The 11023-nt window shown below is 39.6% G+C and overlaps 1 protein-coding gene across 1 annotated transcript; it reads left to right on the top strand.

Annotated features, from left to right (window-relative positions):
- Positions 1 to 253: 253 nt before the first annotated feature.
- Positions 254 to 10590, top strand: vps26bl (vacuolar protein sorting 26 homolog B, like). The gene is made up of 6 exons (XM_084730242.1): positions 254 to 981; positions 4574 to 4730; positions 5769 to 5933; positions 6066 to 6241; positions 6334 to 6476; positions 10277 to 10590. Exons 1-6 carry the CDS (start codon positions 759 to 761, stop codon positions 10412 to 10414), a joined length of 1002 nt encoding a protein of 333 aa, XP_084586368.1. The 5' UTR covers positions 254 to 758; the 3' UTR covers positions 10415 to 10590.
- Positions 10591 to 11023: the final 433 nt, after the last annotated feature.

Here is an 11023-nt window from a genome sequence, read left to right as displayed (position 1 = left end):
GGTAATGCGCCTGTTTTGCAAATGTAAGGAGTAGAAAGCACAGTTATTTGTGTTAAAATGTAGGGAGTAAAAGTAAAAAGTTTCCTTAAAATAAATATTCATGTAAAGTTCAAATACCTGAAAACTCTACTTAAACTCAAAGTACACTAACAAAGTATAAGTACTTGGTTACTTCCCAACTCTGATATAAAGTACCAGAAGTGTAAAGGAGCAATAAATTGTACTTAAGTACATTATTTGAGTAAAAGGACTTACTTTCCACCACTGGGCACAAGCCAGAAAGGTGTCGGACCCCTGAAGGAGAGGATACCTGCATGTGCCTGACAGGCTGAACTCAGGGCGGTAGATCAACACAAAGCCTAGGGTTCGTTGTTTGTTTCTTCCGCCTGTTGATACTGCGCCAAAAAAGTGCAGACATATTGAAAGGAGAAAAGATAACACAATTTCCAAAAATGTCACTTTCAAGCATATATTGTTGTGTTAGTTGCCATTAAGAGTAAAGCTTAATATTGAAACTTAAAAAGGAGAGGAAAAAGAAAAAAAAAATGCTTGACATAAACGGCTTTCCTTCACATGACTGTTGACGCATGCGCGGTGAAGCGGTTGTAACTCGAAGTGTTCAGTAATCTGGGAAGCTGTTTGCACTGACTGGACATATCACAGCAAAACGACAAGAAACTGCTGTTTTCCACAACAGGCGGGCGTCTGTCTTTCTCAGCAGGGTCCAGGGACAGAGACAGACTGACGGACGAGCAGCCATGAGCTTCTTCGGTTTCGGTCAGAGTGCGGACATCGATATAGTTCTGAATGACGCCGAAACGAGAAAGAAAGCTGAGCACAAGAGCGAAGACGGCAAGAAGGACAAGTATTTTCTCTTCTACGACGGGGAAACGGTGTCGGGGAAAGTCAACGTTACGCTCAAGTACCCGGGGAAGAGGCTGGAGCACAACGGCATCAAGATCGAGTTTATCGGCCAGATAGGTGAGCGGCTCCGGGGCCTGCGGTTCACACCGAGCCCGCTGAGAGAAGTGGCCAAAGTCTGACAGGAGAGGTTATGGAGCTGGCTAAAGGCTCTGACTGCACTGCTAAACACCCACACTGTAAATTTAATACATTTATTTAAGTGAATTCCGTGTGAAGCACTTAAACTTCACACAACAGACAGTGTAGTGTACTGTAGTGTGGTAACAAGTGTCAGTTTGAAGTGTCAGCGTGTCTCGTGACAGATGTGGGTGAAGCTAACGTCAGCTGACTCAGCAGCCATTGGCTGGCTGTCTCACTGACCTCTGACCCGCGTGTTCAAAATACGGAGCTCTGCTGTCAATTCAGAGCTGTCACTTTCATACGAGCAAGTAGTTTACTGATAAAAGTTTTTGGATTACCTCAGTATAAAATATGGTGAAATTATTTAGTGTTTTTAGGGCTGCAACTAACGTTTATTTTCATAATTAAGGGCGATTATGTCCCAGAAGATAATTCACATTTAAGAAGCTGAAATCAGAGAATTCTGACTTTTTTAAAATAAAAAAAGACTCAAGACAATTATCAAAATAGATGTGGATTAATTTAATAGTTAATAATAAGTAGATTAATCACTGCAGCTCTAAATGTTTTATGGTCACTGTTAGGTTTATTGGTTTGTTCAGCTGTTCCTTCCTTTAATGTGTGCAACTGATTTATTGATTGATTTACAAATAAATGTTGGAACAGCTTTAGAAATTTCCACACAGTGAAGCTTTTTTTTTTCACTAGAGGCCATGATAATGAACCAGCAGCTGTGTGCACTGTGCATGGTAGTATATCGTTCTTAATTAAAAACAAAATTATAATCCCTCATATAATTCCCATTTTCACTAAATGAATCTTTCATTTGATTATGTTGTTTTAAACTGTAACTTTAACAGAGTATAGGAACCTTTTCTTGGTATCCAGATTATGTAATTCTGTTACTTGTAATCCAGTACTCCCCAAGCCTGGATGTTACACATAAGGCTAATGCAACTCATAGCAGATTACAGGTAAAAGTTACTATGGTGACATTACAAACCAAATACATTTTTTGTCCAAGTTTGAGGCACTTGTTCTTTGCCTGAGTACTGCATATGTATGTATGTATTTGATATTTGAAGTATTTTACTTTTCATCCCTCTGCTTATTTGACAGCTATAGTTATTAGTTATGAGTTTGTAAAATATAATGAATAAACTTTTTTCATGGTAGCTGTTGATATGTCATAGTAGGGTATAAACAGATGTTACCAATGATACTAAAGTCCCATTCCATTTATTGTAGCAGAGCTTTTCCAATGAGCCAACATGAACAATAGCAGCACCCAGACTCTGTTTGACCTGAATGTAATGGAACTTTGATTAGTGTTGACACTAATATTTCATGTCAAAACGGCTGCTGTGAAAAAGGTCTATAGTTAAACATTAAACTGCCCTGTAATATATTAAAGGGATAGTTCACCCCAAAATCAGAAATACACATTTTTCCTCTTCCCCGTATTGCTATTTATCCATCTAGATAATTTTCATGTGAGTTGCAGAGTTTTGGAGATCAGCCAGAGAGAGGTGATTTCTCTCTAACATAATGGAGCTAGCTGGCACTTGGCCTGTGGTTCTCAAAGCGCCAAAAAAATACATTTGAAAAACTCCACGGCATTGTTTCTTTCCAGAAATCATTACAACATTACATTAAATCATTTTCTTTTTACCGAACTACACCTGCCAACCATGTCACCACACAGAAGGAAGCGTGCATCTGATTATTAGCAAGAGTAGGAGGACACCATTAATGTTTACATCCCATGCTGTTATAATCCTCTCCTCTATGAGTAGATGCACACAGGTATAGTTCAGTAGAAAGAAAAGAGTACCTGCATGAAACTTCTGCCAACAAGGTCTGTGGATGATCTTGAGAGACTGGGTCATAATTTCTGGAAAGAGACATTGCTGTTTAGCACTTTGAGCACCATAAGATGGGTGTCATCTAGTTCCATTACATTGGAGAGAAGGCAGACATCTCTACAGCTGATATCTCCAAAACTCTGCAGCTCACACCAAAATAGCTATATGGATAAATAGTGCTTCAAGTAAGAGGAGGAATGTGTATTTTTAATTATGGATGAGCTGGTCCTGTGAATGAAAGTCAGAAATTGATCAAGTGCAAGATTAAAGTGCTGTTTACATGTTTAAAGCATTAGTAATAATAACACTATAATAATATATAAAATGTAGCACAGACAGGTGTTACACCAATCAGCTGCATAATGAATTCTATTATTTTTGATACTTAAATTGATACTAAATTTTTATGATAATACAGAAGAATGCAGCATTTAGTATTTTTGCATTGTTCTATTCCTGTCACAGATCTGAATACTTTTTTTCACCACTGGAATTCAGGTTGCACCATGTAAAATCAGGGAAAGGTCCTGTGCGTAAGATTTAGAAAGATTTTTATGTAATATGCAGCTGATTATGCTCTAATTATTATTTGTGCATAATCAGCTGAAAATAGGATTCACTGTCTTTTTGTTACCTTAGATTGAGCCCTTTAGATTTACAGAGGCTGCCATGTTGCACCACCATGTTTCTACAGAACAGACAAACCAAACAGTTGTGCTCATGATGTCCTTTTACGTTGTTCTCTTATATGTTCGGAAGGGGAGGGTGAGACGAGCAGTAGTCAGTTTGTTGCAGTATACAACGTCGTCACTGGATGTCACTAAATCTTACACACAGGTCCTTTAATTTACATTTAGTCAAGCTAGAATACATTTTATAATACACACCCTGATTTTATTATAATGTAAGGGAGTGTGTCTTTAAGAAAAAAAGGTTGGCTTAACTGATTTAAATGGTGAGCTGTTTTTAAAAAAGGAAGAAAAAAATCATTTGAAATCTGCAAATAACAGCACAAAGGCTGTGCTGTGTAAAGCCAGCCTTAGGGCCCAGTTGATTGGGAAAACAAGATAGCCCCTGATTCAGTGCAGCAGCAGATTGTTTGTGTTCTTTTAAATGTACATACTGCCCTGTTTTCATTTCTTTTGTAATTTATTTAAAAGCAGTCTATCTAGTTAAGCTGAGTTTGCAGCAACAGTCGGGAGTTCCTCTTACTTTGTTCTTTCCATACCCTTAAAGCATAAATTTTACTGCTGCACCCCACCCTTTCCCCTTTTTCTGTTCACCACCATTTGTCTTCAAATAAAGAAGAAGAAGTACTTAAGATCAGAGATAGAAGAGCAAAAATGGCAGCCTTTAAACTCTGTCCTTGTTAAGAAGAAACTGTTGCAGACAAAGGCCGCCTCGCATGAGGCTGTTTAGAGCTGCAGTGGCTGAACTGTGATGGCCCAGTCATTAGATCATTAGCCTTGTGGTCTGTCAGGTAAAACAGTTTACAGGGATTTTTACTTCAACAACAAATCTATTACAGTTTTGTTTTGTCCTCAGATCAAATCTTGACTGTTTGCAGCTGTCAGCATTGAAGGAAAAGTACAGCCTTTTTATCAGATCTGTGTATGAAACTGCTTCGCTGCAGCTGTCTGATGCTATTACTCTGTCTTTGCTAGAGCTGTACTACGACAGAGGAAACCACCATGAGTTCGTGTCTCTTGTGAAAGACTTGGCTCGGCCAGGCGAGCTCACACAGTCACAGACGTTTGACTTTGAGTTCACGCATGTGGAGAAACCCTACGAGTCTTACACTGGCCAGAACGTCAAGTTACGGTAAGCTCTCCTGTGTTCTCTGCGTGTGGTGTGTGTGATTGATTTGTGATGTAGGAATTTCTCACATACACTGTACACTTCATTTAATAGCACCATACGTAATGGTTCATAGCAACACTGACGTGTCCTGGGCGATCTGATCATAAGTACAGGATTATGTGCAGGTGTGAATGCACCCAACACTCATTGAAGGCAAAAAAAAAAAAAAAAAAAAGTCCACATGAAACAGCTGTCTGATTTCTCTTTGGTTACTGTATTGCAAATGACCTGTTTGTGTTCTCTTACCTGCCAAGATAAACAGCAGATGTTTGTGAACACACTGTATCAGCTGATTTCACTGTTGAAGTAGTAACTAGGGCTTCAACTAACATCTATTTTTGTCATTGATTAATCTGTTGATCATTTCTGCAATTAATCAATGAGTTCATTGGTCCATAAAATGTTAGAAAATGGTGAAAAATGTCAACTAGTCTAGAGACTGTAGCAATTAAAGTGACAGTACAAAAACGAGCACTCTATATAATAGTATGAAAGTATAAAATATGGAATATGGTACAAATATAAGCTATTTAGAGTATGGAAATAAAATTAACAGTAGAAAGATATAGGGCACCACTGTAGTTCAGTTGGTAGAACCTGTCATATCTTCAGTTGTCCCTATCAAATAAAGGTAAGGTGGTATCAGTCTGACTTTTGACAAAAAAGTGAATAAGCATATTTCCTAAAATGTTGGAAGTATTCCTCTGGCATGATTGGTAACTGCACAGGTAACTGAGGTTCAGCACTAACCCTGCTGAAGTCCAGCTTAGGCTGATGAAATGTTCACTCAGAGCCTGACAGGCTGAGTCTGACAAGTCCTGATGTTGCTGCTATAGGAGATAAAGCTTGAAAAATATCAAGTTTTTCTTACCATTTTTCATCCATCCTGTAATTTCTGTCAGCAGTACAGCCTCATAGGGCCAGTCGCTGTTTATAGTGTTACAGTGTTAAGTCTTGGTTCATAGTCATGTGATGATCTCTTTTTTTTTCTCCTTCTAGCTACTTTCTGAGGGCAACAGTGGGCCGGAGACTGAATGACATCAGCAAAGAGCTGGACATCGTGGTTCACACACTCAGCACCTACCCTGAACTCAACTCCTCCATCAAGATGGAAGTTGGGATCGAGGACTGTCTACACATAGAGTTTGAGTACAATAAGTCCAAGTATGTTTTTTTTTTGTACAGTAATCCACTAAAATAACTTTGAATGTATCAGTTATTCCTTTTTATTAGAATTCTGCCTGTGATCTTTTTATAAAGGGTTTGGTTTTGACAGATAAAACCGTTTGCTTGCAGGTATCACCTAAAAGATGTGATTGTAGGGAAGATTTACTTTTTGCTGGTGAGGATTAAGATCAAACACATGGAGATCGACATCATCAAGCGGGAGACTACAGGCACAGGGCCAAACGTCTACCACGAGAACGACACCATAGCAAAGTATGAAATCATGGACGGTGCACCAGTCAGAGGTAACGAACAGGCTTATTATTGTCCTCACTGGGTAATGAACTGTGTTTCTGTTGTGAGTTACTAAACCTGCATCTGACCTGCTGTGCTGCAGGAGAGTCCATCCCCATCAGGCTGTTCCTGGCAGGCTATGAGATGACGCCCACCATGAGGGATATTAACAAGAAGTTCTCGGTGCGGTACTACCTCAACCTGGTCCTCATTGATGAAGAGGAAAGACGCTATTTCAAACAGCAGGTATACACACTGCGCTATGGCTTCATATTGGTTTGGAAGTTATCTGTGGTCGTCACTCCTTCAGGTCATTCATTACATTTTCTTGATTCTTTTACGCAGAAGAAAGGCACAATATTCCTGACATGAAAAGGCTGTGTAAGAGGGGCTTTTGAGGCGCATTGTCACTAAGTCTGCAAAGGCTTAGGGCTGTTCCACTGTCAAATCATCAAGTCAGCTAGAGCTCTCTCACACACTTTTGAGCCCTTTATATACTTTCCTTAAGTCTGCATTTCTTTGTTTGAGGGAATAAGTTAAACGAGGGGTTACCAGGAGAAACCCAGTAGAATTAAAAACAGAAAACAAACATGGAAGGAACATGGGAGAGTATGATGCAGTTTTGATAAAAACTTATTATTGGTTGATTGATTGATTGATTGATTTATTGATGAGTATTTGAGAATTACCTCTTACCCATTTGTAAGGCATGAGCCTGGAATCAGGCGGTTGGTTCCTTTGGTGCTTTGGCTGTGAGGAAAGTAAATAACAGAGGCTAAAATAAAAAAGTCTAAAACACCCAGTCATACATAACATGTGTTGGTGCCATTAAAATAATGTGGTATGTTGCAGTGTGCTGTTCCATTCCTATTTAGCAAAGTCCGTGAGGGTTCGGAGCTTAGGCCTTATGGGGGAAAATGGGACTGGGCCTGAAAGTCAGGATATCTCAGCCTCTGCTGCCACAATTTTGACAGCTGATATTTTAATCCCCCAACTTTATGGACCTAATTGATGAAGTAACCTTAAATTTTGTTGAATATGCTGTTTGCGGGTCATTTTATTTTTGGTTTATTTAGTTATTCATTTATTTATTTATTTTTGGTCAGTTCTCAGCCTTAGATGCACATGCAATGATTTAAAAGGATGGTTTGCCCAAAAATGAAAATTTGTTCATGATCTACTCACCCTCGTGCAGACTGAAACTCGGATTTAGTTTTGTAGACCACAAAACTCTGTTGGAGTTTCACAGGAAAACAGCATTTCAGAATCTCCCAAACAAAGTAAGTGAACAGTAAATAGTTTTCAAAGGGAGAAAACATCCAAAAAAAAAAGAAACAAACAAACTCAAGTCTCCTGAAGCCCTGACGAACTGTTCATTAGTGGACACACACTGTCACGCCACACACACCCAGTTCAGACAGTGTGCACGTGCCTCCAAGCTAAGGATCTACAGTGAAGATTCAGGCTAAAAATGACATAAATGACGTCTTTCAAGCTAACTTGACATATTGGGGCTTTGAGAGACTTGGATTACACCAGACGAGCAGTATGGAGGCACATCACGAAAAGCACATCAAAACATGGAAAATTCAGGACAAGTGTGCTATGACTTTTGTTAACAATTCGGTAAACCGTTTCCACGAAAATTGCAAAAAACTGCGAAAAATTCCCCATTCAAGGTGAATGGGATTTTTGTAAAAAACACTCAAAAATCGCCCCTCTTTGACACCATGTGGCTTCACCATACTTCAACGTAGAGAAGTCATGAAAATGCTGTTTACTGTGAATAAAGGCCACAGTCTGGTGAATCGTTCAAACTGAATAACTACAATGGTTTCAATGAAATCACAGTTTTCATTTTGGGAGATTTTCAGTCTGTTTCAGACTTTATAATGGGTGTGCTGGTCGCAGAGGTGTGACCGCCGAAGCAAACGGACAAATGGTGTTGGCTGGCTAAGGTCCAAAAGGACAAGTCCAACCAAATGCCCCATTCACTCCCATGTTAAGCAAGAGCCAGCATTTATGGAAGAAAGCAGATGATCCCCATTTTTTCCATCGTGGTGGTGGCCTCATTTTTCACACCACAGAAATAAAATTTGCACCATCGCGTTCAGCAGCTGTCCTCTCACTCACTGTATGCAGTTTTTAGCTGTAGCATTTATGGTGTTTCATTAAACAGCTGTAGTTTGAAAGGTACGTTGTCTCAATTTTTGCCTCTTTTTGGAGTATTTAAAATTGAATGTGCCGTTGCTCACAGGTGATTGGTCAATTTCACCAGCCTGAGTTCTTTGCAGTTAAAACCTCATACAGAGACAATTACACCTGAAACAGCTCGTTTAAAATTATTAACAGTTTAAAAAGACTGTCTGTCCATCTGTCTCTCTCTGTCTGTCACTCTGTCTGCTGATCTGTTTCTGTCTGTCTTTGTCTTTCTGTGTCCAATTTTGACATTTTTGTCTGTGGTCTATTTCAACTGTTCATAAATTCAAACCTTGATCTGCTTCAGGTTAAATTCTTTCTTTCTTTCGATCCTTGCCGTATTCAAAGTTCTCTGTGCTGTAACATACAGGTGATTGGCCAGTTTCACCAACCTGAGGCTGGTCCTGTCTTCTGATTGGTGGATTGACCTAAAGCTGTTTTTTGACAGTTAAAACCTCATACAGAGAGAATTACACCTAAAGCAGCTCAAAGAGTGAAGTTATTAACAGTTTAAAAACACTTCCTATCTGTCTGTCTGTCTCTGTCTGTGTCTTTCTGTGTCCAGCTTGGACATTTTAGACAGCAGTCTTTTTTAACTGTTAATAAATTCAAAGTTTGAGCTGGTTAATGTTAAATTCATTCATTCATTCATGAAATGTCCATCTTGCCTACACAGTGGACACATGTTCACTCACAGTTGCTGGGCAGAAATTGACAAGGCTGATTGTGATTGGCTTAATTGAATGTCTAGCTCTAAGTCTCATATTCATGGCTGCCTACTGACATTTTTAATGTCAGCCATATTGTTCTTCTGTTCTGCTTATTGACACAACTTCTCATATATACACACACACAAAAACTGTTCTTTGTGTCTGTAAGGGGACTTTTACTGACATACACTCTCACCCATATACATACAAACACACGTGATAGCGTGTGCACATACAGACACACACACTCACTCATATACATACAAATGCGGATGATAACGCATGCACATACACAGACACACACACACTCACATACATACACACATGCGTGCGACAGCGCGTGCATGTGCACACACAGACACACACAACCTCAGTGATACAGCTTTTGCTATTAAGACTTCTGGCAATATGGTGGGGATACTAGTTGGCAGCGAGCCTCAGGCACACTAAAAATTTCATTTGAAATTTTCTAGTTTTTCACATTTTTCACACAAAAGTGCCAAACTGTCTCTGGTTCCAACCAAGGATTTGCTTCTTTTCTGTGTTTTATCATCACTGTAAACTGAAAATGTTTGAGTTTTGGACAAAACAAGGAATACGAAGACATCACCTTGGACTTTGATATAGTCTGATGAGGATGTTTTGGGGTTTTTTCCCGCAAAGTTTTGCCATTTAGCAGAGTAAACAATGAATCGATTAATCATTAATGGTCATTAGTTCTAGCTCAATGCAGCTGACGGCTGGCAGCTGCCTGGCAGGATATGCTACCTCATTATTAACATGTATACTGTCGACACTAACAAGGTCAATCATATATTCACGTACAAGAGAATACAGCTGTCATCAGCACATAGGTTAAACAACTAAAACCGTGTAATTCTATTAACATTCTAAGATTTTCTGCAGTTAAATTTTATATGAACATGAACATGCTGAAGACAAGAGCATGAAATCATTTTTATCCAGCAGTTCTCATATGTGTAATTGTGTCATAGAATCTCTATTATCCAGGCATCGAATAGTATGATATTTATATCAACATTTGACCCACAATTCCCAGCAGGGTAGATGTGAGAAATCACCATGGACACAATCCACTACACCATCTTGTATATCATTAGTCTTGTCTTGTTTCAGGAGATCACCCTGTGGAGGAAAGGTGACATCGTGAGGAAGAGTATGTCTCACCAAGCAGTCATCGCCGCCCAGCGCTTCGAAGCCCCCTCCAATCCAGAGAAGACCCCGAGCCAGAGAAACGCGCAAGACGACAGCTAAAGCCCAGCTCGTACTTGACCCTGGTGTAGTGAGTGTGTGAGAGAACACGGTGCAGAAAATGTCAGCAGACTCTGAATGTGAAGATCATCTGTTTGCATCGAGATAGAATGAGCTGCAGTGTTTTTCAGGATGTTTGTAAGTGTGTGTGTGTGTGTGTGTGTGTGTGTGTGTGTGTGTGTGTGTGTGTGTGTGTGTGTGTGTGTGTGTGTGTGTGTGTGTGTGTGTGTGAGGCTTTGAAGTGTGTGTGTGTGTGTGTGTGTCAAGGGAACAAACAGTCAGACCAGGCTTGGGCTAGTGTTTGTTTTAACCACCTTGAAGTACCAGCTGGGTGGAGTTTACCACATCAAGACTGATGAGACAGCGTCAGCAAATCTCTCTGTCACGAAGTAACTGCACAGATTTGACTTTTAAGTGCTTAACTTCATTTTTTTAGCATTTATTGTACAGTTGAGTGTGGCAAACTTCACCCGTTAGATGCACTTAAATATCATTTGCAAATACTGTTCGACCAATATGTTGAACTCACATGTGTGTGTATGAATGTACAGTCTGTGGCAGAGAACCACCTCGGGTGTATTTCTAACACCACCTTTTCCTTCAAACTACTTA

Source organism: Lutjanus erythropterus, chromosome 11, assembly GCF_056507025.1.
Source record: "Lutjanus erythropterus isolate fLutEry1 chromosome 11, fLutEry1.hap2, whole genome shotgun sequence".
Classification (NCBI taxonomy): Eukaryota; Metazoa; Chordata; class Actinopteri; order Lutjaniformes; family Lutjanidae; genus Lutjanus; species Lutjanus erythropterus.
This window is presented reverse-complemented; position numbering and strand designations above follow the sequence as displayed.